At 49.1% G+C, this 25,554-nt stretch overlaps 1 protein-coding gene and 1 long non-coding RNA gene across 2 annotated transcripts in view; one reads left to right on the top strand and one right to left on the bottom strand.

Annotated features, from left to right (window-relative positions):
• Positions 1-1,251: 1,251 nt before the first annotated feature.
• Positions 1,252-10,517, bottom strand: OTX2 (orthodenticle homeobox 2). The gene is made up of 5 exons (XM_043549756.1): positions 10,269-10,517; positions 10,024-10,126; positions 5,715-5,933; positions 5,042-5,193; positions 1,252-2,897 (listed from the first exon to the last, which is right to left on the bottom strand). Exons 3-5 carry the CDS (start codon positions 5,809-5,811, stop codon positions 2,277-2,279), a joined length of 870 nt encoding a protein of 289 aa, XP_043405691.1. The 5' UTR covers positions 5,812-5,933; positions 10,024-10,126; positions 10,269-10,517; the 3' UTR covers positions 1,252-2,276.
• Positions 10,518-12,975: 2,458 nt separating this feature from the next.
• The window catches only part of LOC119566480, a 94,840-nt gene continuing 82,261 nt past the window's right edge, over positions 12,976-25,554 (top strand). Inside the window, exon 1 of the long non-coding RNA XR_005225637.2 lies at positions 12,976-13,388. This is a non-coding gene — a long non-coding RNA (uncharacterized LOC119566480). The remainder of the gene's footprint in view (positions 13,389-25,554) is intronic.

Raw genomic sequence — 25,554 nt, 5'->3', positions numbered from 1 at the left:
ATCACCAGGTCCTGTAAATCTGTCCTTCAAGAGACTTCAGAGGGATTTCCTTCAACAGATTTAAAAAAAGAAAAGAAAAAAAAAAGCCCCCAAACTGTGTTATTAGAAGTACTTGAGCCCAGGCCTCACATCCATCTGAGAAAATGACATACCAGGCCAAGGTTTGAAGTAGATGCATAATAAATAGCTGAGACTGACTTGGCTTCCATTTGTTGACCCGTGGCTACCGAACAGAATCTCATTTTAAATCCGGCTAGCGCTGGGCCCATTGCACTATTTGCCCGTCTGCGTGTGTGATGAGAGGGAGACAAGCAGGTACCTTTTTCCTCTTTTTTTTAAAGGGACCAATTTCCCCCCAGCAGTTTCAAGAAAGAAGCAAAGCTGACCAGGGCTCTTTGTACTCGGCTTTCGAAATTATAGCTTTAAAACTTTTCCCGAACGCCTTTGTTCAGTGATCACGTCTGCCTCAATTGCTCTCAGATTCTGATCGCGTCCCTTCCCCTGTTTACCCCAGAAAGTTTATAGTCGCAGGAGAAACAGCCCTTTAGCCAAACTTTCTCGCGCCCTCTCTTCATTCCGCCCCACCCCCTCCCCCAGGCATATGGGCACCGACTACAAAGCCCCTTGCCACTCTCTGAAGATAGCCGATGATTATTTTCATATTAGCCGAGCCAATCTTGACGTGGCCCACTGACCATTTTTAACACAAAATCAGCCCTTGTATTTTCTACCTGTACCAAAGGAAAAACGTCAGCAGGTGGGGAACGTAAACGCAGAGAGATTTTCCGCTCCATGCATCTGATGAAGTGGGTTCTAGCCCACAAAAGCTTAGGCCCAAATAAACGTGTTAGTCTCTAAGGTGCCACAAGGACTCCTGGTTGGTTTTCTGGTCCAGACTAACACGGCTACCCCTCTGAAATCAGAGAAAAGAGGCTCTCTCAGTTCTGTATAGCAAAGTAATATTTGCATTTCCCTTGTAACCCCCAGCCCCTTTGTTTTGTATGTCCTTTGAAGTATGCTGTCTTGAGGTACTTTCCCTGACTCACCCTGTACAATTAAAATGGAAGACAACCATAAATTGTGCTAGAACCATTTTAATATAATTATACATATCTGCCAAATCCAGGGAAAAAAAGGTTTATGCATATATATCTTTTTTCTCAATTAACATCTGCAAGCATAAACGACAACGAATGTCTCCGTGTAAATTCATCAAGGTCAGAGCAATTGACCAATGTCCTGTTTTGTTTCTACTGCCGGCTTGGCCAGCAGTAAGTTACTACGGATGAGTTTAGTGTCCTTGTGTGGTTTTCTTCTTTCTCTTTCATTCAGAGACAGTTTGTTGGAAAAAGTTTCAGTACAGTTCACCTGTGGTGAAAGGCGATTTTTTTTTTTTTTTAAAGATGATACTAGGTAACTCAGTTGCTCTGAATTTCACTTATAATTATAACCTATTTAAATCACAGCAGAACCCCTGCTGGGGAGGAGTTCACAGTTGCATACAATACAGGAGATCACAGTTTTGAAGTCTAGCACAGATTAAAAACCACAGATGTACCATTTATATAAGACACACACTGATTGTCTCTTAAAAACTACATATTGACGCCTTATGAACATTTCTTCTTCTTTTTTTTTTTTTTAAATAAAGTAGTGCAGCTAGGACAATCAGTCACACAACCCACACAACCCTGAACCAAGGTCTGTCAGTGCCAACTAGCAAGTTGGGCATGAAACAGTTGAATGAACTTGAGAGAGAGAAAGAGAAAGAGAGAGAGAGATGCTGTCCATTCCAAAGATTTTTAACCAAGGGTTGGCTAGCACGCTGGAAACCTCTGGGTGAAGGATCTTTCCATACACACACAAAAGAAAGGAGAAAAAAAAACAACCACACCCAAACCTAGACTTTCTTTTTAAAACTGGCCCATAGGTGGAATGAGCTGCCATTCCTTTCAAACAAAGAAACCCAACAATTGGCTAAAACTATAAAGAACACAGGTTGGTCTGTCTGCTTCTGCTCAGTAGATGGATCTGTCCTTTTAAGGCCTTCTTCCTTCATTTCATCTTTATTCCTTTCCAGAGCTTTTGGGCAGGAGGTGAATCTAGGTATGATCACACCAGCTGTCTCTTTCTTCTTTTTTTTTTTTTTTCTTTTTTTTTTTTTCCTCTTTAATTTAACCAAGACCTGACTAAAACTGGAATGTTCAGCCCAGCGTGTTTATTATTATTTATTATTATTAATATTTATTCTTATAACAAAGGGGTCCTACAGGCCTTCACAAAACCTGGAACTTCCATGAAGATGTCTGGTCTTTATAATCCAAGCAGTCAGCATTGAAGTTTAGCTTCCAGGAGGCGGTTTGGTCCTTATAATCCAAGCAATCGGTGGTTGAGTTAAAGCCCAAGCTTGATGCTCCATAGCCCTGGGTGGAGAGGGAAGCTGGGGACTGGTTGAGGTGGCTGGTGACTGCATTGGTGCCCATAGGACTGAGTGTGGCCCCTGGTCCCGGAAGCTGGTGGTGCATCGGGGTCAAATAAGATCCACAGTCCATCCCCCCGAAGTAGGAGGTTGAGCCCGCGTATCCTTGGCTGTAGCCTGAAGCCTGGGTGTAGGTCATGGGGTAGGACCGCTGCATGCAAGAAGAGGACGTGGACAGTGGGTCTGAGAGCGGGGAGATGGAAGCCGGGCTCCAGATGGACACGGGAGCGCTGCTGCTGGAAATGGCCGGGACCGAGGTGCTGGAGGGGGGAGTGAACTGCCCACTGGCCCCGCTCTCCGAACTTACTTCCCGGGCCGGGGAGCTCTTCTTCTTGGCCGGCCGCACTTTGTTCTGGCCCCCGTTCTGCTGCTGCTGCTGCTGCTGGCGGCACTTGGCCCGCCGGTTCTTGAACCACACCTGCGGGGGAAGGCGAGAGAGAAGCCGGCGGTTAGCGCGGCTCCGGACCCCGAGCGGGGGCGAGGCGGAGTCAGGGGCACCAGGGCCTCGTCCCAGCGGCGGCTGGTTTCAAAGGGGGGCGGGGGAGGGGGGTCCCAGGCTCTGGGATGGGGAGGAAGGAGAAGTAGAAATGAGCAAATCAAAATGTTTAATAGGGGCATGGGGGGGGGGGGAATAACCCTCTCAATCTGCGCTGCCTGCCTGCCTAGGGACCCCCCCCCCCCCTCCACCAGGGCCTCCAGTTAATCGGAAACAATAGACCCTTACCCCGGGAGGAAACCGGGAGACAAAGGGGAAAGTGCGTCTGCAGAGGCGATGCTGGTCCCCGAGGCCGGCGGCGGATTCCCCGCTCCCGGGATTCCGCTCACGGCCCAGCTGCCCGGCCTCCCCGGTGGGGCGCCAGCGCCGCGCAGAGCAGGCATTTGATCTGGGGATTATCAGCGCCGCCGGCAACCCAGGCACCCGGGGCTGCTGCCCGCTGATACCAACAAGCCACTGCCACTCGTGCCCTCTCGCCTCTGCCCTTCACTCCAGTCCCTAAGGCTCTGCTCGCTGCCCGTTAGCCAGCTTGGGTCGAGAGAAAGTCTAGGGGCCGGTTGTGTGGACAGTTCACTAGGCGAGGGGAGGAGGAGAAGAAGAGATAATGGGGCCTTTAACATGATAGCACTGCTGATTTTTGCAGATGGCACCTTCGCTGTAGCTAGTTGCTTGTGTTGCCCATAGACTTTATTGCACCAGGCATTGCAGATTCCCAAGATCAGCTGTTGATTACTTAAAGATTTGTTGCCCTTTACTGCAATTGGCCTTTTGGCCCTATCGGTGCCCTGGGACCAGGGACACAGAGATGGTAGCATGAACCCTTTCACTCAGGTTTAGGTCCCGATCCTGCAGAGGAGCTATCCATTCCTAGGCCCAGTGGCAAAACAGGACCTGTGGGAGTGGGACCCTGGTAAGTTTCCAACAACTGGCTCTGCGAGGCTCTCAGATAAAAACCCTACAACCAAGGTGGGTAGCAGCAGGGAGACTAGCGCCCTCAAACACGAGAAGAGTGAGGTAATAAAACACTCTGAAAGTTGTTTGCACCAAAAAACGTTGGGAGCTCAGTCCTTACTCGGGACAAAGGGACTACCCTGGGATTTTTGGCCTGAGTAAGGAAGGCAGGACTAGATCCCCCCTCCCCCATTCTCTTCCCTATCCATCACTCCAGTCCCTCAGTGAGTGTGAGACCCAGCTTTCTGCTGCTCCTTGGCTCAGTTGGAAACACTGCTAAGGGTCCCCCCTCCCCCGTGCTGTAGCCTTCATCCACTGACGTCAAAACACCCCTGGCTTTGACTGGGTGCAGGAGGGGTCCCTTGTCTGGAGTCGAATGGCCTCCCAGACACTTGCTCTCCAATTAGCTGGCTGGGCAGGCGGAGGTAAGACCTTGCAGCTGTCCCCGTTGCCTATGGAGTCTCTGTAGCCTCCGCCAGTGGCTCTGGGAGCTGTTTCCAAGCTGCAAAGAGGCCCCCTGGGCTGGCGGGCCCAGCCATGGCTGTGGGAGCAGAAACTGGGCCCTGGGTTGGAGTCTATTTGTGACACAGCTCAGGCAGGGAGAAAGCGGGGAATCAGACTCCCCGGTAATGCTTTTTGCAGGAGTGCAGCGCCAGAGAGGTTTCCTCCCTGAGCTTCCAATGCAATTTCCCTGGACCCGTTGCAATTCAGCGGGAGCAAGGATCGGGTCCCTTCAGCAGCTTCCAGGACAGCAAGGGTTGGCTGGGCCTGGGGCTTTTGTCCCTGAGCTGTCCCAGCTCTCCAGACACCGGCAAAGGAACTGAACTCTCCCGGCCCAGCGGCGGATCCTGGCCACAAAACCTGCCTCTGGCAATTGTGATCCAGGGGGAGGGCTGCTGGGGAGAGGTGGTCTTTGGCTTCCAGGGGATAAAGGCTGGGGCTCCAGGCGGCGAGGGGCGGAGGGCTGGGGCTAGGTCAGGGTGGGAGGCAGAACGGCCAGGTGAGCGCTTGGGGAAGGAAAGGGGCTGGTGATGGAGGGTGTCTTGGGGCGCCAGGCCCGGGAGGCTCCCAGCGCTGCGGGTGCCTGGCCCGGGTGAACGGGAGCAGGTCCCTACCTGCACCCTGGACTCGGGCAGGTTGATTTTCAGAGCTACTTCCTCGCGCATGAAGATGTCCGGGTAGCGGGTCTTGGCGAACAGCGCCTCCAGCACGTCCAGCTGCGCCCGGGTGAAGGTGGTGCGCTCCCGCCGCTGCTTCCGAGGGGTCGCTGCGAAGAGCAGCCGGAGGCCCTTAGTGGCATTCAGCAGCAGCCCCTCAGCCCAGCCGGGCAACCGGGCCAGGCACCGCGCAGACCCCCTCCCCGCGCCCTCTGAGCAGCGCCCCCCGGGGGCAGCCACCCCCCCCCAGCCAGGGCAGCAGCAGCGCCCCGAGCCCCTCATGGTGGGACCCCCGCCTAGACCCGCTCCCCCAGCCCCAAGCACCAGCGGGGAAAGTTAACGCGGCGGGGGAAGGCGCAGGGGCGCGTTTCCCAGGGACAGGGAGCCAGATCGCCCTGCTCAGCCAGGTCCCCCGGCGCCCCAGCCCCAAGCTGCCCACCTCCCCCTTCCCGGCCCAGGCCGGCTGCGCCTCTCCGGGCAGGAGGCAGGGAGTTCTGGGGAGCCCTGCCCCGGCTTCGGAGTGTACCCCACGGCCGGGAGCCGGGGCGAGCCCTGCTCCCTGGGGGCCTGAGCCCGTCCCCAGGGGAGCCCTTTACTCCCTCGGCCGCAGAGGCCGGGTCACGCCGCTTACCCGGGTATCCCACCGAAGGATGAAGCAAGTCCATGCCCGAGGTTGTCAGACTCAGCCCGTTGACTGCGTAAGGTGGTTGCTTGAGATAAGACATCATGCTAAACTTGTGCTTGGAGGAGAGTCGGCCAAAAATCCGGGGAAGGGGGAAAGGCCCGGAAGGTCTCGATTCCCTCGGGAGCGGAGAGTCCGGGTCCCGGCGGGCCGGCTGAAATCAGGGGTCTACAAAGTGAAAGGAGGGAGGGGAAGAAGGGGGGGTGATTAACCGAGCTGCCTGGAGTCGATCTTTTATCTCCGCTGGCTTGTCTGAGCGTGGCTCTTAGCAGGCAATCCCGAGACCCCCAGCTACATTTCGGACCGGAGGATACTGACTCGATAAACGCATTTAAAAAAAATAAATAAATTACACCCCATACAGTAATTGCAACCCGCCTCGCAGGAGCACCCCCCCCCCCCCCCCCATGCCTTCAAATGCACACATTGTATTGCTTCCCTGGACATTTGCATGGGATTCGTTGGCTGGCACTAGCTAATTGTCTCAAACAAAACTTGATTGGGGCCATTTGCAGACACAAAGACCTCCTTGGCTAAATAAATAATGCTGATAACAAAGCCCATTGGTGAGAAACAAAGAAACAATTCAAGAAACCGATCTCTCCCTCAGTCTGTGGCAGGGCTTTTTAATTACCCCAGCTTTTGCCGCATTCAACTGCTACGAACCCCAAAATGCGGAGCTGAAATGCTATCTTGGAAAGAGGCAAACTTTTCTGTCCCACCAGGATCATTCCACGTTTGCAGTGATTTCCATCAGCCATTTTTCACCTAATTAGTACTTTGGGTAATTAGATTTAGAGGTAAGTAAGAGATTTATTAGGCTTTCAGAAACTCCTGATTATGGAGCTAACGCTAAACAAACAAGCATTTAACTTCCAAACAGAAATCACCACATGGCTAAACTTGCTTCCAAATTTCCCCTGTTAGTACAAGAGGAACATTAAAGATCGGTAGCATGTTCCTTCCATTGCAAGCCTGTGTTTACAGGGAGATGCACATCACCATGCATTCCACTCTTGCATTTGGTGATGGTGGAAGCAGAATTTTCCAGCCACAAATTGGCTTTGGTTGTTGTATCCTAGCCCTTCTGACACCTATTTGGAATGCAGTCGCCTCCCCCCCCCCAAAAAAAAAAACAAAAACAAAACGATTTACTTTTGTACCCCGCTTCGGGATTCCAAAGTGTGACATTAACACATCCTGACAGATTAAACCATTAGCATTTCTTTCATAAAATGTTGTCCTGCTCTTGGAAAGAGCCAAAGACTTTGCAACTCTGAGAAAGCTCATTTTTTTTTCCAAAATGGCGGACAAAGGGGAAGGAATTTCCAAGTGTACTAGTCTCTAGAAGATTTGGACAGTGATATTTAGACTGGCTGGCTTCCTGCACAGACAGCTATTTTTAATGAACTCCTTAACAGAGAAGTTAATTTATTTTTCGTGTAACAAAAACCCATCTCCTTTAATTCCAAGTTCATGCACCGAAAAAGTGAATGTTTGAGGCACTTCAGGGTTTTCTTTCCCCCATATTCAAAGGTGGATATTTCATTAAATAAATACATCTCTGCCAAGTTATAAACAAAGCCACCTTCCTCTATTTCAGTTCCTATGTTACTGCAAACCCCAATCCACGTCTAAGGAAGGTTTTTAATTAGTATATTACTTGGAGGTGGTTGTTTTTTTTTTTTAACTTTCCTGAACTGCATGAATTAATTCATAAATTCACATACTTATTACTGTATTTCCTCTTGAACCTAATTGTAAATAATTTGCAAATCTTTCTTCTATCAATGAGAAAAACAAGATATTGGTTTTGTAAAGAATATTACGTGTGCATATTTGTGTGTGACGTATAACACACACATTGTTCATTCGCCGATCTGTTTCACTAAAATCCTTATGGAAGAATTTAAATTACATTTTTTAAATTCTCAGAACCAAAAAAAACAAAACAAAAAACCGCTCTTATTTGTATTGTTTTGATGTTTGACCACCTCCAACTTTTAGAGGGGCATTCCCAGGCCCGGTTTCCTTCTGAAATAGGATTAAAAGCTTCCATCGTTGGTGTCAAACTTTTTTCAAGTGAATTCGCTTTAGGCTTTGTGGGAGAGGTTTTCTCTCTCTCTTTTTTTTAAAAAGTGCCGAAAACCGGCGTCACTTTGAAAGTGGAGGGAGACGATCTAAATCCGAGGCGTTTAGAAAACACACAACTTGCCTGCAAAGCGGGAAATACGATGAAAAGTTTGGGGTCCCGTCCTTCCTGCTCAGGAGCGAAGCCCGTTGCATGCGGGTTGGCGGATCTGAGCGGCTTCATAGCAGGCTCGCTGGTTTATATCTAACGGCTTTTCTGCGCAATCTGTCTGTCACCTTTTCCCTCTCTCCCAAAGACCCAGTCCACCAGTTGCGCTGCCCTCGCTCAATAATAATTACCCCGTCCAAGAATTAATTATAATAAATGTTTTCTTGATAAACTAACGAGATAATCCGAGTGGCACACGGTCCCTAATTACGGGCCGCCAGACCCAGCTCTGCAGATCATGTGCACTGATTAATTTTCTGCCTGATGACAATGAAACAAAACGTATATAGACTGGCACCCTGTTTCTCAAAACAAGAAGCCCGGTGTTTGGCCTTTTAAGAACTGCAGGGAAAGTTTTAGGCCTTGGGGAATCGAATCATTTCAAGGATGGACACTGAGAGAACCCCCTTTTTTGGGCGTAGTCACTTTCTGGTTTTTAATATTTTTTTGTGACACTCTCTCTCCCTCTCTCTTTGTAACAGGAAGGGGAATTTTTTGTATTCCAGAGTTGGCAGTGGCTTAAGAGGTCTGATCAAATGTTGCTCTTCATTCGACCCCACCAGTGTAGCTAAAATCAGCCAAAAAACCCTCAAAGTTCTCCTTCCCCCAAAAAAAGAGAAAAAAAAAAGTTTTAAACACCCAGCCCTTCATTGCTATACAATAAAACCGCAGGCAGGGGTAAAACCAGAACTCAACCCGTGAACGGACTAACCAACCGTATTCTATGAAAAAACCCCAAATCCTGCCAGGCTCACGCTTTTAAAAAACATTTGATTCGATTTGCACCTTAAACCCGCTTGGGTCTCCATGAATGTAAACAGACATAGACGCAACTGACCGAATTATTCTGCATAAAGAAGAGATTACCACCGGGGAGAAACTTGCACTGGGTGGGTTTACCTTCCTTCCACTAAAGGGGAACACGGTCAAAGAGAGGTGTCCACGTATGAGCTCCAGTTTAGTTAATAAAGGTGCTTGCAAAGAAGGAAACTGTCTGTCACCTAAATAAGCCAGAGTCGCCTAGATAAAGCAAATGGCTCCTTTTTGAAAGCACCTTTCCAATGCCAGACCCCTTTTAGAAATCGATCCAATTCCTGTCATTCATTTAAACAGCAGATAGAAAAGCAGCTTCCCATTTATTTATTTATTTTTCTCTCCACCCCAAGATGCTTTAAAGAGCCCCCCCCCCCGCACACACACATACACTCTTTTTTTTTTTTAATCTGACCCTTTCCTTGTTGCCTCGAGTCCTTTCTGGTCAAAGCCATGTTTGCAAAATGACTTTCCCCTTTGCTTAAGCTATCGATCGGGAGTCTTAGGCAGAAATCTGTTTATCAATAACCGCTGAGGCCAGGGATTTAATTCCAATTATTTTTTTATTTAAAAAGTACATGTGAGCGGCTCGAGCCAAGAGGATCAGGCCAATAACCACAACAATAAGGTTCCCCCCCGCCCCAGCCCAGCTCCAAGGAAAAGCTCGATCTTGTGGAGGAGAGTCCCGCAGACGACAACATAAAGGAAGGGAAGGGGGGAAATTCGAGGGGCTGTATCTACCCGCCTCCTCAATTAGCTGATCTGGTCCCTGCATTTTCATGCAGAGGAAAGACTCTAGATTTCGGGGAAATGAAAATGAATTAAAGGGGGGGGGCACACGCGAGCCAGTTTCTAAACACGCCCCCCCTCTCCTTCCCCATCCGGGGTGCGAAAATCAAAATAACGATGGGAAACGTTTCCTTCCAAAAATGATATCTAGAGAGAGTCCTGACGCTGCCCGGTGCAAAGAGAAATCCGCCCTCACCCGGTCCCCCAAAAGCAAGCAGGCGTGTTGCAGCTCGCTGCAAACTCTCCCGAGACAAAAAGAAGAGGAGCTCAGTTTTACAGGGGGTAGAGGAGAGTCCCATCCACATGCTCCGAAAAAAAACCCTAATTCTTTAAAAAAAGCAAACCCTTCTCACTTACCTTGAAGCGTCGAGGGAGGCGTGTGCCGGGGGGGGGCGGGGAGGAGGGCAAAAAAAAAAACCGGACCAAATGCTCCTGGCCAAATTCAAAATAAAGAGTTCTCCTACAAAAGAAATCACAAAGCAGTAGGTTAGAAATCTCGCGTTCTGCCTCCACCTGGCCCAAGAAGTCAACGGGAAAGGGGCGAGCGAGGCTACACGCGTCTCAAGGCGATCAAGGAGCCGGGGTGTGGACTCGGGACGTACAGCGTCGGCCGTTGCAGGATCTGGCCAAGCGATTTGCTTTTTAATAACAGGGGAGAGTGAGTTGGAGCTGAGGTCTCTACCTCTCTCAGGGAGCTTTGCTGAGAAAGAGCCGCTCTGGCAACTTTTTGACGCAAACTCTCCAACCAATGGCAGGCGGAGAATGATTGACACATCTAAGCCAGGGGGGAAAATAATAAAAACACACAACAGGGGGAGGAAAACAGGCCACTGCTGCACCAGGGAGACAATCAGGCAACAAATAACGGCGACCAAAATGACACAAGAATATCCATAAAAGAAACGATGCTCGCTTTAATAATATACATTCTGGGCTGGGGGGTATGAACTAATTGTGCAATTAACGTGACGGACAGCAAGGATCACGTTACCCTATTGCTGGGGAGAGGAGGAAGTGGGGGGCGGGGAGGAAGGATACACACACACACACACACACACGAGGATATTAAAATATAAGAGTAAACATGATGGGAAAGGGGGGGGGGGAATGGGTAAATACAGGGGAATACAAAGCAAAAGCTGCCAAGAAGCTCTTGGATTAAAAGCAAAACGCCTGTCAAAGACGAAGCATCTGAGGTATCAAAGAAAGTGAAACTAAGCCAGAGAAAGAGAGAAAGAAAGCGCGAGCACAAACTATTTCAGGGGGCTAGCCCCGCACCTGCCACACCAGACACACCAATGTGGATCAGATACGAGCTAGGACCAGGGCAGACAGAAAAAGGGCTAGATTTCCAGGTTAGGGTCCAATGGGTTGATGCAAGAATAAGGAATCCAGAGGGCAAGGAATAGCCAGCGCAAACGAGCCATCAGCCATCCCGGGGTGTGTGTGTGTGTGTGTATTATATATATGCGTGTGTGTGTATTATATATATATATAATCTATGCAGTCAAAATGGGGGATTGGGGAGAGGTGGATTGAATTTACAGTCCCTATAGGACATGCAAATATTTTAATACAAATCAAGGGTATGCAGCAGGGGAGAGGGGTATTGTGCGGTTCCTAGCAATCCCGAAATGCCAGCTGTCTACCGGCAGCACCAGGGAGCTGTAGGTGCCCGTCGCAGTGACTTGCTAGCACACGTCCAATCGGACTGCGATCGCTGCCTAACTTCCCCCCCTACACACCCCGCCGCCGCCCCCAGCGCCGAGAGCAGCCAAATGAACACATTTAAAATAGACTTAAAAGAAAAACACCCCCCAAAACTCGCAGCGATCAGGAGACAGAAAGCCGGCGAGCGAGCGGCGCCCCTGTCTCCGCTGGCACCAGGAGGGGGAAACAGAAGAAAATCAGCTCGATCCTTTGAATGGGGGTGACCGGGGGTAATGGAGTTGGAGTAATTAACGCGTCTCTTTGAGGCGCTTTCTTAGGCGGTATGTGTGTAATCAAATGCGGTTGTCCTTGGGACGGGCGGCAAGCAACGAATGAGTCCAATGCCGCCGAGTTAGCGATTTGCAGCGCGGCTTCTGGAGCTTTATTTGGGGGGTGGGGGGTGGGAATGAAAGCCAAACAAAAACCAAAGCAAAAGTAAAACAACAACACCCCCCCCCCCTTCCGTCCCTGTCCCTTTGCTCTGCTCTTCTCTCACTTTTCGGGAGGTCCTGCTGGCTCAGAGGCGCCCCAGAGAAGCCGGAACTGAAGTGGCCGCTCCTTGCTGGGGCCAGAGCCGTGCCCAATTCCCGGCTTGCCCAAGAGAATTAGAGCCTAGAATTGGAGCAAAGCTTCTGCTCAAATAAATTGGTTAGTCTCTCAGGTGCCACAAGTCCTCCTGTTCTTTTTGCGAATACAGACTAACACGGCTGCTACTCTGAAACCTAGCATAGATCCAGCCACCATCCCTCTTTTTTAGGAGCCCTGACACATTTATTTTGAGGGGGGGGGGGTGAGTCCTGGCTCTTTGTACCCCCTCCCCACTCGATACAGATCTGTGCACACAATACTTAACTCCGAAACGATGTAAATATCCCGGTGGAGACACCGCCACCCCATCCCTCAAAATGCCGTTCAACACAAGCAGTAACAATAAATATCGAAAATCAGCTCCCCCCGCCCCCATTCGTCCCCACACTATTTAGTAACCCTAATCCCCCTTGGAAGAAATCGAAAGATAATTCTTCCCCGTGTATCCTGGGCCAGAAGGATTTTTTTTTTCCTGAGTCGAAATCATTTTGTTTTTAAAGGGGGGGCAGTAAACGGGGACGGGGACGGGGGTGGAGTGGGGAGGCCTTGGAGATGCAGTTAAATAAAATACAGCGCCCGAGAAACTAGTGAAAAGCGGGGCTAGGTCTGGAACGATATTCCAAGCCCCAGGGCTTGCCGTGGAGATCCAGTCTCGCCGCAGAGCCTGAAACTGACCGTGCTTAGATCTTGTGGGGCAGTGTGAATAAGGGAGCTCCCTTCCCCGTAGATAGGGGACCGCATGAGGCCAGCTCTCCGCTCGAGTCTAATAACTTTGGAATAATCGCACGGCCAATAAAAGAAGTGGCAGAAATGGACGGTGTTACTTAAATAAACAAGGGTCTCTTTAAAATTCTCATCCACTTCAGATGTCTAAAGTAAGATTGTGATGATTTTGTCACGGTTTGGTAAATTTACCCCTTTAAGAGGCTTTCATAAATCCCAGAACACACCTTCAGCCAGATTTGAATATAGATTTAGGTTTTAAAACCCAGAAGCTGGGAACACCGCTTTATCAAAGAGAATTTCCCTTTAGCTTAGCAATGTGCTGGAATGGCTCTTGCAAAGATTGGATCTGAAAGGGGGGAAAAAAGAAGGGGGGAACCTTCTTTCTGGAGGAATTCTGCACAGAGTTTGCAGCAGCTTCTGGCTTCAGTTTTCCTGCAGCTAATGGGAAAGTTGCAAAAACTGGTTCTCCAGCTGTAAGAACTTGCGTTTTCTTTCTTTCTTTTTTTTTTTAAAAACTTTCCAATCTCTTCTTTTCCATTTGGAAACCATTTCAGACCAGGTGCAGCCCCAGAAACCCAATCTAGCCCGGGAAAAAGTGATAGTGAGTGGACCCTGCGTGTTGATCTATAAGAACTTGTGTCCTCTGAGAACCAAAACTCTACTTCTGGGATGAAAAACGCTCTCACTTCTGATTTGCAGTAAGTTCTTCAACTTCCACTACCAATTGTGTTAAATAGCCATTCATTTCCCCTCTCTCTGCATATATGTATGATCCATTCTCTCTCTTTCGCTCTCTATTTATTTGTGATTCCTTTGGTATTATTTCCCACTCTCAGTTGACTGTTTTGCAAGCGTTTATTGCGGTTTGTATTTATTACCCCGCTGGCTGATAGTTTTGAACTGCTCGGTTTAGTATCTGGTGACAAAAAGAAAGAGTTTATTATCAGAGACTTAAGCAAGCTTCCTTAAAACGAACCGATTTATGATTTGCCACCTTTCCGTCCCTGGTCGGATCCGGAGAGCAATGCATGGCACTCACTTAGCTTTTCCCTCAGCGGATTTGTGTCTAGTCAAAATATTCCACACTTCCCTTACAGTTTATCTGCAATCCAGCTGCGGTTTCCAACGCTTCTCCTGACCCCCTAAAAACTTATTTGGGGGGGATGGGGGGGTAGTGCGATTTAAACAGCCATTCACAAATACCACGAGCCACGTTTCGGAAATGTTACCAGTCCTTGCAATGTTAAAAAGAGCTCCCTTTTCATTTTGTCTCAGAGCTGCATACGCTCCTTTGGGGGTTTTGATTAGTCGCCATCCCAACCTCGATTAAACCAACTTTCATAATTTGTACGGGTGGGGGAGGAAATGGGGGGAGAAATCTGGCAATCTGGAAGCCGCCCGTTTTACAGCCCTCTATTTCCTACAAATGGTACAGCGAGCGAGAGGGAACTACGCCCGAGGAAGGGCTGAACACGAACTAGGGTCCAAACCAGAAAAATCTCCCTGAAATCAAGAAATAAATTCGCAGTGCGAATGTGAACATAACCAGAGCCGATCTTGTGTGTTTCCGGAGAGAGCTGGAAGGGGGTTGTGCCAGACGAGTGTCCTGGGTGTGGGTCGGGTGCGAACGAGTGTGGAAATGTTCTGTGCATCCCCCGGGGAAGTGTGGGAGCCGGTGGGTCAGGTGTGTGCGTGTGTGTTTGTTCATGAAAGGCGGTAACTATCCGCTTCCGTAATTTTCCTCTCTTGCCCTGAGTTGCCTGGATGAGCAGCTCTGTGTAGCAAGCAGGTTATAGCTGGCAGTCCTGATATTAAAATAACGATTACACTCCAGTATCCAGCATGCTGGCAAACTTCATAGCCAGCTTGCGGGGGAGAAACAAACAAAAAAAAAAGGGTGGGGGGGTTGTAAGAAAGAAGAAAATAAATCCCCAGCGAAGCTTGAAACGAGTCTTTCCTTTCTAACCTTTTACAGCCTTTATTTCCCGCATATGGGGAGGAAAAAACTTTTTTTAGTGAGACCCGCAAAGAACTTTTCCTTTCCTTTGGACTTTTGATTAGAACCCATCAGTTGCAGCCACATATATAAGAATCGATATAAAGTAATCCGTGGAGCTGGGATAAGGTTTTAATCGAAAATCTTCCTTACTATTCTTTGCAGATCTTCTTTAGCCGCTGGCTGGTGGAGAAACAAATACTCATTTAGCGCCCCCCCCCCCCCAGCCCCACACAATGCAGAAAACTTGCAAAAGATCAGAAACCAACTGTTGTTACCCTGTGACTAAGAAATGAACCCTCGTATTATTTTCTTTCTTTCCCTGACTTACATCTATTGCTGGATGGTTTTTATCCACCCATCGCTAAACATACCCTTGAAAACTATATCCATAGTTTCGTCTTTTAAATGGCACGTTGGAAATATTATTTTACCTCCAAAAGAAAGGGGCGGATTTGTGTGTGTGTGGGGGGTGTGTGTGTGTGTGTATGTGTGTGTGTGTGTTACCAAAGATCAAACAAGTAGAACACGGTCAGGAAACCGTCTAGTAAACGAAATCCTTTAATTTGCCAACGATTAAGGAAGGAATATCACACTTTTTAAACCCGTTTTTGTTTGTTTTTGTTAAATGCTGTCCAACTTAACTCGCTTCTTTCATTTCGGGAGATATTTATTTTCGAATGGCAAAAAGCAGCCTTTCCTCCTCACAAACTCGGGCTCGGTGTTTTGCTCAGAGGGGATGGGGGGGCGGGGGGGGGGGGAAGGCAGCGTTTTAAACAATACCGCCCGCTCCAATTTGTTTTGCCATTTGAAATTCATTGCAAAGCCATTCCGGCTCCCCTGTGTTCCTGCCTGATTAAACGGTGTTATTTGTCCCCCAAAGCGGCACATTATGGACGAGTGCAAGTCCATTCGAAAGCATCCGACTCGGGTTTAATGGAAGCGAACTGGACTGAGTAAAAAGTTTGCCCGCGTAATTGCAGCGGAGACTCGACAATACTTGGGTTAATCGGGATTTGCTGTCTGACGAGTGCGTTTTAAAGAATGGACTCGGGTGGGTTGGTTTTTTAATCTGAAGGAAGCGAGCCTGCCTGGCCATATTTGAAACCCAAGCTGGCGTCTTATCTGTATGAAATTTCAATTTATTTAAAAGCCTGGTATTTAATAAACGGCGTGGGCCACATTTAGTTTGGGCAGTCCGCCCCCCCCCCCTCCCCCGGTTGTACTTTCTCCGTAATCGTGTCTAATGAAAAAGTGGGATTTCCCCATTATTGGGGGGGGGGGGGGAGTGAAAATATAATGCATCTTCATTAGGCAAATTGACTGCTGTGCTCAAGACAGTTCTTAATTGAAAAGGCAACCTGGTTTAATGGTGTGGGTGAGGAGAAGATTACATACTTTATCCAAACACAAAGGCAATTCATAGCGAGGAGCAGCCTGCTGCCATGAACTCGAATGCAGTTGCATCCCTGTCAGGGTAACTGCCCATACCTGAGCCAGACAGTGAAATGCCCCCCCCCCCTTCCAGGTCCACTGGCCGGCCGCTAATTTCACCCCGGAACAGGAGTGAGGACTGGCCACGTTGGTTCTGGTCCAGTGATAAACTGACCAAGAGCATAAGCGAGGCATGGATGGCCACCGATTTCTGGGTCGTTTTCACAATGGCAGCATCAAGCCGCAAGTTGGACAAATCCAGCTCGTCTCCTTGCGCATTTTTAAAGGGACTTTAATTGGGGGGCCGGCCTCATTCCGGCCAGAGCAAGGCAGAAGTGGGGTTAGCATTTAATCGGCCGGCCGCCAACGACTGTGTGTCCCCCAAAGCCGCAGACAAATCGTTTCTCTCATTCCCAGCCTTGCTAGAGATGATCCTTCATCTAAACCACGCAGGAGTTTAATGCATTTGTTTGGGGTTTTTTATTACTATTATTATTATTATTATTATTTTGAAATAAGCTTTCATTCCATGGTTTTGCTGAAAGCTACATTTATGCAGATCTTGGGGTTTGTTGGTTTGTTTTTTTCCAAACCAAGCTTCTCTTTTCGGGTCAAAAGAGCCGTGACTCCAGTGTGAAATGTCTGACTAGAGAGAGAGATGGAAAGATACATTTAGAGGAAGTGGCTTTCCCTAAACGAAACAAAGTCGAGATCGATACAGCTCCTTCGGCAGAGAAGTCGATTTATGAATTAAAAATAAAACACAAACAAGCCAGCAGGTGTCAGTTCCCCTGCCCCACAATAAATACCACAAACACACTTTTTATGGCTGACTGTCCAGCGTCTCTCCTGCATTTTCACAGGTTTCAGAGTAGCAGCCGTGTTAGTCTGTATTCGCAAAAAGAACAGGAGGACTTGTGGCACCTTAGAGACTAACCAATTTCTTTGAGCAGAAGCTTTTGTGAGCTACAGCTCACTTCACTGTTCCTTTCCCGACACGACCCAGCCTCACTGGAGACGATTTGCACAGAAGTTTTCTGTAGGTCTTTGTAACATTCAAGACAAAAGCTGGGGGGGGGGGGGGGGAGAGAGACACATCCTATCTCGGTCTATGGAAACCGATTTCTTTTCGCTGCTGCTCCGGAGTTTAGCTCATCATTTCTTTCTTCTTCTTTGTTAATTGCACCGGGCGGAGTTAGGTTTAATCACTGGATCTGGCCGATGGGCCCCTGACAAGGTACAGAACAGCCCCACGCCACACGTGCCCTGCCCAGGTGCTCCTGGAAGACGCGTCGGGAGCTGAGGGGCAGTGGGGGTGAGTGGTAGGAGAAGGGCAAAGCTTTGTCGGAGATTTTTGCTGCCCCCGATCCAGCCCCGTCTTCCCAATGGCCTTGGTCCCTCCCCACCTGCAAGTATTCACGCCGGCGGGTCCTGCAACCAGAAGGGTGGGGTCACCCCTGACCTTTCTCCTTCCCCCACCCCCACTCCAGGGGCTGCTGGCGGCGATCGCTGGCTGCAAACCTGGGGGAAGCAGGTTTCCAGGCGGGCCTATTGATGGATCCAGACGTCCCCGTCCCCCCCTTGCAGCAATCAATCGCTCGCCTTAATTTTCAGGGGGAGGGAGAGGGAAGGGGGAAGCTGCTCATGGCAATCCCCAAGGGGCTGGGGGGTGGCCCAGGATTGCAGCTCCCCAAATAGGATTCACCCCCCCTCCAATAACCCCGGGAGCTTTAGCCCACGCGCCCAGCTGGCGGGGGGGGGGCTCCCCCTGCCGGGGCTGGTTTCAGGCTGGGCCCCCCCTCTGCCAGCCCCTCGGCGCAGGGCTCTGGGCCCGGTCGGACCCGGCCACCGAGCCCCGGCCCACGCTGCTGGCAGCTCCCGGCCCTTCCCCGGCTTCAGTCCGGCGAGTCGGCTTCCCCGGAGCTGCTCTCCCCGCGCCGCGGCTCCCCCGGGCCCGAGCCCAGCCTGCGGGCCGCCAGCTGCGGGCTCAGCCCGCCTGGCCAACCCCCGCCAGGGACAGCTGCCAGGCCGGCTCCCGGCCCGGCCCGCTGGCTGCTCGGCCCCGGAGGAGAGAGGGGAGGGGACCGGCCAGCGCCTGGACAGCTCCCGCCCTCAGACAGACAGAGCCCAGCCAGCTCCTGTCCTCAGACCGACAGACAGACAGACACAGAGTGCCCCTCCAGCTCCTGTCCTCAGACAGACAGACAGACAGACACAGAGTGCCCCTCCAGCTCCTGTCCTCAGACAGACAGACAGACAGACACAGAGTGCCCCTCCAGCTCCTGTCCTCAGACCGATAGACAGACAGACACAGCCTGCCCTTCCAGCTCCTGTCCTCAGACCGACAGACAGACAGACACAGAGTGCCCCTCCAGCTCCTGTCCTCAGACAGACAGACACAGCGTGCCCCTCCAGCTCCTGTCCTCAGAGCGACAGACAGACAGACACAGCGTGCCCCGCCAGCTCCTGTCCTCAGACCGATAGACAGACAGACACAGTGTGCCCCTCCAGCTCCTGTCCTCAGACAGACAGACACAGCGTGCCCCTCCAGCTCCTGTCCTCAGACAGATAGACAGACAGACACGGAGTGCCCCTCCAGCTCCTGTCTTCAGACAGACAGACACAGCGTGCCCCTCCAGCTCCTGTCCTCAGACCGACAGACAGACAGACACAGCGTGCCCCGCCAGCTCCTGTCCTCAGACCGATAGACAGACAGACACAGTGTGCCCCTCCAGCTCCTGTCCTCAGACAGACAGACACAGAGTGCCCCTCCAGCTCCTGTCCTCAGACAGACAGACAGACAGACACAGAGTGCCCCTCCAGCTCCTGTCCTCAGACAGGTAGAGCCCAGCCAGCTCCTGATCTCAGACAGACAGACAGACATAGAGTACCCCACCAGCTCCTGTCCTCAGACAGACAGACAGAGCCCAGCCAGCTCCTGCCCTCAGACAGGTACGTGCCCGGCCAGCTGCTGATCTCAGACAGATAGGTAAGTGCCCAGCCAGCTCCCACAAGTTTGCAGACTGGCAAGGAATTTCCTTCCACACAGGGAGCCATGCCCCACTATTTCTCTCCCAGAGACAGATAGGGATGTGACCCTCTAATGCTCTTTCCCAGATAGACAGAAGAGTGTTCCCCGCCCTCCAATGGACACACAGAACACAAAGGGGTCTAACCTGCATGCGCTTTGAGATGCCCACACAATATGACTGTGAAATAATGATAACAAAGTGCCAGCTGGTTCTCTCCCCCAGATGGACAGACAGACAAGCTGTGGCCTGTTGGCTTGGAGGTTTTTGCTCCCTCTTCACTCTCCTGCAACATATTCCTACCCAAAGCATCTTGATTCCTTCAGGACCCGTTCCCTGCCCATCACCGGCACACTCCTCATTCCCTAGCTGATCTGCCCTGTAATCAATGCCTTTGGAATTCAAGTATGGGAGAGTGTAACTCCCTGCTCAAGCCGGAGGGATGACTTCCCCTCCTCTCCCCCACCTTAGCTTGGGGGAGTGCTGCTCCTCCCCTTCCTTGGCTGGTGAGGAGAGGCCTTACCGCTCGGCAGCACCATTTGAAGTGGGAGCCGTTGTGTGGTTGAGGAGTTTCCAGGGCGTCCAGCTTTTCTGCCAGTAGGGAGAGAGAGACCTTTGCTAGGAGTCCCCTGTCTATGTGCTCTTCTCTAGAGGAGGGTCTGCTCCTCTTGGGCGAAAGACATAAATGAGACAGCATAGCTAGATTTCATGAAAAATCACTATCTTCTGAAATGTCCCGACCCCTAAAATTGCAGGAAATTGCATCCGGCATTTCAAACTTTCTCTGAAAGGCTCCTTGCATTTCTACTGTTAGCTGGTTTTACATCAAGAGCCTAGGATGAATTATCAGTAGACACTGGGAAGAAGCTGATCTTGTTCCCATTTTCTTTTCTTGGCCATGTCCTGTCACCACAAGACAATGCAGTCCCCACATCAGATGGAGGGCATAGTCTGACCTGCTTTAACCACTGCCACTCACTCCTGACTCTATAGCTTGGTGCAAGACAGAACGCTCTGAAAAGCGTTCTCGTTCCAGAGCAGAAATACCGTTGCCCTTATGTAGCGGAAAATCCTCTGTTCCTGTAACCCTTCATTGTGACCATTTCTTGGTGCCCGTGGCCAAGATTTTCTAAAGAGACTAGTGATTTTGGCAGCCGCAGGTGACGGGCATGTCACCTGAGATGACGTAAAGAGGCCTAAATTTCAGAAATTGCTGAGAACCCAACTTCTGAAATTCAGGCCCCTTTAAGGTTTCTCAATCTGAGCACCCAAAACCTGAGGTTCCCAATATCACTAGTCACTTTTGAAAACCTTGGCCATATGCGACTGTCCCCATATAGCTTTTCAGTGTCCCAGGCTGAGTGCATGGGTCAGAACAATAATATCTCCTCTGGGATTCTCAATTCTCAGCTTCTCACAATGTCTTGACTTGCCAATGTCATGCATCTTTCCCTCTACTGCTTTAGAGAAAGAAGAAATGTGAAATTTAATATGCCCTGACGCCACCTTAGTCAGTACCATCACTTTGGTAAAACACACAGGAAAGTAGAAACTGTGGCCAAATCTTGCCCTTTGTAAGATCCATGCATTTAACCTCAACATAGCTGTTTGTGACCAGGGCAGTCGAGGTCATATTGTACTCCATTCTTCGATTTATACACACCTGAGCTTGGGGCTCAGGCTTCGATAAGGTTTCTGTATCTGCACTTTTACTGCATGCCACCATTGTTCAATCTATACATACAATATGCACCTACCATATATGTGTCTATGCTTTTGTATCTGCGATGAGCAACCCAGAATTCGTTCCCTATTCATTTCTTTACTGCACACAATACTGACTTTCACAGAGAGTGTACTCACAATGTTTTACTGAGATGGCAGAGTTCAAACAGTTTATTCAACATATTCATTGTCAAGAAATGCAAAATATTGAATAGATGCAAAACCCGCACTGCTATATCATAGCTGTGATGGTTACAATCACAAAATAAACATAGCCCAGCCATACAACATATCCAGTATGTGTTACACTACATTGTATATAAACAATTTCCATTCTGTGGTGCTCCCTCACACTTAGAATCATAGAATCATAGAATCTCAGGGTTGGAAGGGACCTCAGGAGGTCATCTAGTCCAACCCCCTGCTCAAAGCAGGACCAATCCCCAACTAAATCATCCCAGCCAGGGCTTTGTCAAGCCTGACCTGAAAAACTTCTAAGGAAGGAGATTCCACTTGCTGGGAAACAGTTTAATAAAAAGAAGACTGTTTAAACTTCTATACGTAACGCCCAACATTTGGTTAATTATTATATGAAGATTATTGTTCATGAAGAAAATGGAGAATGTTATCCATACCATTGGCCATACATTGCCCCGCCTTAATTATTCATGGGAGTCTTCCAGTTTGAGATGTACAAATTATCAGTGATCAAATACAAAGCTACTTAAAATTCAAAAAAAAAATTTACATTGCATTATGGTCTCACAGACAAGCCCATTTTCTGGGAAAGGGGTGCAACTTTTTCGTGGAAAGATGGGCCACTCTCCCAGTGAAAATGGGCTTGGTTTTGAGGAGAAATATTTCTGAGCCGAATGAGCCCCATAGTTCTCAAGCAAAGGTGGCTTTCACCTTGAAACAAGATCATTGGCAAGTTTGCTTGCTTCTGAGGCTAATATGCCTGGTTTCAAATGCTGCCAAAATCGAGGAGGTGCAAAAGCATGCACAAAAGGAAATGGCAAATGCATGAATGCAAAATTCTGAACAACGACATTTTCACACATCTCTACACTCAAGGGAGAAAAGGGACCTTAAAAAAGTGAAGTCAAGGACTGCTCTGTTTTGGAAGGCTACTGAGCCAGAATCAAAATATCTGGGAGCGATTTGGTAATAGGGTATGGACTTCGTTATGGGTGAGGGAGCTACCTATGTAGTTTTTTTCTCTGGCCTGCATCCCTGTAGTATCTTAATAATCCTCACAGTACTCCTGTGATCCAGGGATGTATCATCCCCATTTTACAAATAAGGAGCAGAGGTATTGTCCAAGGTCACACAGGAAGTCTGTGGGATAGCCAGGAACTGAATCCAGACCTCCTGACACCCAGTCCACTGCCTTAAACACAAGACCATCCTTCCTCCAGGCTCCCTTGTGTCTGCATTATCACCCCAAGGAGAAAACGATTCACACCAGCTCATTCCAGAGACGGAATTTTGCATGCGTAACAACGACCGTAAATGTGTGAAAAATGAAACACCGCTTACTTGGTTTGTGGACCCAGGGAGAAATGGGCAAATGGGCAGCTCCACATGATGTTCCAGAGTGCTAAATTTTTCCCCGATTTAGCTGAAAGAAGTGTAAAAACTCATGTGGCTACACATCTGAGGCAGTTCAGGAGTGTAAATGATTCATTCCAAAGTCAATTGCAACAAACCCTCATATCAAGCACTATTTTTGCGCTCACTCCACTTATTACAGCTACGATTGACTTCAATGGGAGTGCTGCACCTAGGACGAGGCAGCGTGGGTATGTCTACACTACATTGTCAACCTGAGACCTGGGCTTGTTGACGCAACATTTCCACACCTGACCTGGAGCATCCACAGTGCGTTGTAAACCTGGGTTTACAATCCCTGGACTCAGTTCTCACAACCATGCTAAAGCGTCCGTACTGCAGTATGCCGACCTTCTGACTCAGGTCTGTGGTTTGAGCTGTGTCTACACTGCAAAATGACAGGGCTTAGACCTGAGTCACAGTGGGACTTGGACTCTGACTTATCCCACTAGTAGGGTCCTCGGATCCAGGTCAAGAGTGCTTTCTGACCCGAGTCAGACTGATTTGGGTGTGGATGGAAGCGGGTGGGGTGACTTGAGTTCAAACCTGAGTCAGAGCCCGGGGTTAGTTTGCTGTTTAGACATAACCTGTGTGGACATAATCTGAGTCATTAACCCCGTGTTTCAGATGGGGGCACACAACTAACCTATGTGCTTTTGCTAAAACCACTCACTTTTAGCCCTGTTTGGAGAGCAGCCATTGCAAATACATGGCCCAGAAAGTCCACACTTTTCAGAGAATGGAAGAACAGCGGTGAATCAAACATTAGGCAAGCCGGAAAGCACTGCTCATGCACCGCTCTCCTGGGCAAGAGGGGGACACAGCTACTCTGCAGAACTGGATTTCACCCTCTTGCATGAAGTGGTGAAGATGGGGTACTGGGGCAAGGGAGTAATAGGGTGTCTCATGCCCTCTCCGCTCCCTTGCACCAGCACACAAGACAGGCCATGACCTTGCTCCATAGCACTTGAAATTTACCCCTAACCAATTTGAAAGTCACAGCTACACATTTTTTCTTTGGATTGCATCTTTTCCTAATAGATTTACTTCCTTGCTTCCTTTCGGGCACCACCACCAATTTGTCCAGGGTGAAGGCTATTGGGAACCTAATGGTGGTCATCCCAGTAGACCCAGAGGGTGCAATGTTTTGTCATGGAATGATGGCTGCCTTAATTTTAGGTCACATGATTGTTTTGTGTATTAAGGGAGAAAGCAGGGAATACAGCTGTTGGGGCCAGATCCAAAGGCCCCTGAAATCAATGAAAATATTCTTACTGACTTCAATGGGCTTTGGATCAAGCCTTTAGTGATTATTTGTTTCCCAAATCATCCACCAAGTAGTTGCCACTGAATAACATCTCCAAATCCACCAGATTTTGCTTCCAAATTCTATAGTTAGATTTTTTTTCACTCTTAAGGTCCTAGCAGAGCTCATCCTGCTCCCCTTCTCTCTCTCCTCTCCTAGTATTTAAAATAATTGCTCCAAGGTCTCCATCTATGCTGTTTAAATGGTGCAAACTCTGCATGCTAAATCCTTGGCGTTCTTAAGCCCCCTGGGCCTGGACAGAGTTCCCAGCCTGTGTTAGCGTCCCAAAGACACAAACTTCAAGCTGAGCTTCCTACCAAGCTGGCTGGTTTTAGGGTTTACCGTGCAAGACTCAACAGCCCCTCTCTTGACATAGGGACTCTCCACCTTTTATCCTCTTGAGCTGGAGCTGATGAGAGCCTCCTTGTCTGGCTGCCAAATGAGTCAGCAGAGTGGTCCCGCATCTCCATGCAGACCTCAAGTCCCTTAATTGCCTCCAAGTGTGCAGGTTTTGGTCGTGTCCGTGCTAGGTTTTGTTTCGCGGGGGAGGGGAAACTCCCACTGTTGCACCGTCCCAGAGGAAGCCCCCACCCCACCCCCGCAGTGGTTTCAACAGTGGAAGAGCTAGAGTAGACACGGAACAGGTGTTCATTCCATTGTATCCTCTCAGAACAGGACCTAGACATCACGGGGAGAGAAGGGGATGTGCCCCCATGATACTAGGGGGCTCCTGCAGTTGCTACCATCTATAAAGCTTCATCAGATTGGTAGTGCAATGATGGGGCACTACCCCCCCCCCCAAAAAAAAAAAAAAGAATGCAGGAAAAGCCTTTGAGAATGGCGAACAATAAGGAAACCTCTAGATTAGGCAGCTATTCTTAAGAGCTAATTATATTCGAAGGGCAAAGAAATCTATTGCAAGTACAGCATCTTAAAAGACAGGAGACAGGCTTCAACTAGACAAGACAGAGGTGACATTTTATTCGTGATTTTCTGTGGTCCCAGAATGCTGGGATGTGGTCCCAGAATGCTGCTTGATTTGTTTCAGACACATACAGAGTTTGGCCAATGACAAATAAACCTGTTTTACCTTAATAGGGTGTGTGCAGAGGCACGAACAATATGAGGCCTATATTTGCGGGTCCTGGCATATGGATTTTTCACACTCAGAGGTGTGCCATAGGACTCTTTGCTGCTTTTACAGATCCAGACTAACACGGCTACCCCTCTGATACAAAAGGAAATGCAATTTAAAAAAAAAGGACAAGACATCTCCGAGAGTCCATCAGCAGCCTAACCATGCCACAGACCCAGAGGCAACTCCAAAGCCCCCAGTGCAACCGCCTGTTCCATTTGCCAAAGAGCCAGCTGCTGCAGCTTGGAAGAATCTCTTCCACAGCTTGGTGTCTAGGTGCTGTGATTGCTGTCCAAAGAGCAGTGGTGTGGCATGCTGGGATAAATGGAATTGCAGCACCCCAGTACAATATCCACCCCCAGTCCCCCATTTTATCATGTTAAAAAGTTGCTTACCATTTTTGATTTCTATATAACTGCATAAAGCACAAAAGCACGTTTCCACTGGTGTGAAGAAAAAATGTGAAACTGGGGAAAACTACTAATTAAAAGTAAGTTTGTGTCCATTCCACTAAGGTCAGGATACTAACATGACCAACTTTTACCTTACCATCAACAGTGGTGAGGCATAACTAACTGTATTTGTTATCTGAGAGAGACCAACTGATGATCTGAATTGGGATGCTTGC

Source organism: Chelonia mydas, chromosome 6 (genome assembly GCF_015237465.2).
Source record: "Chelonia mydas isolate rCheMyd1 chromosome 6, rCheMyd1.pri.v2, whole genome shotgun sequence".
Lineage (NCBI taxonomy): Eukaryota > Metazoa > Chordata > Testudines > Cheloniidae > Chelonia > Chelonia mydas.
This window is presented reverse-complemented; position numbering and strand designations above follow the sequence as displayed.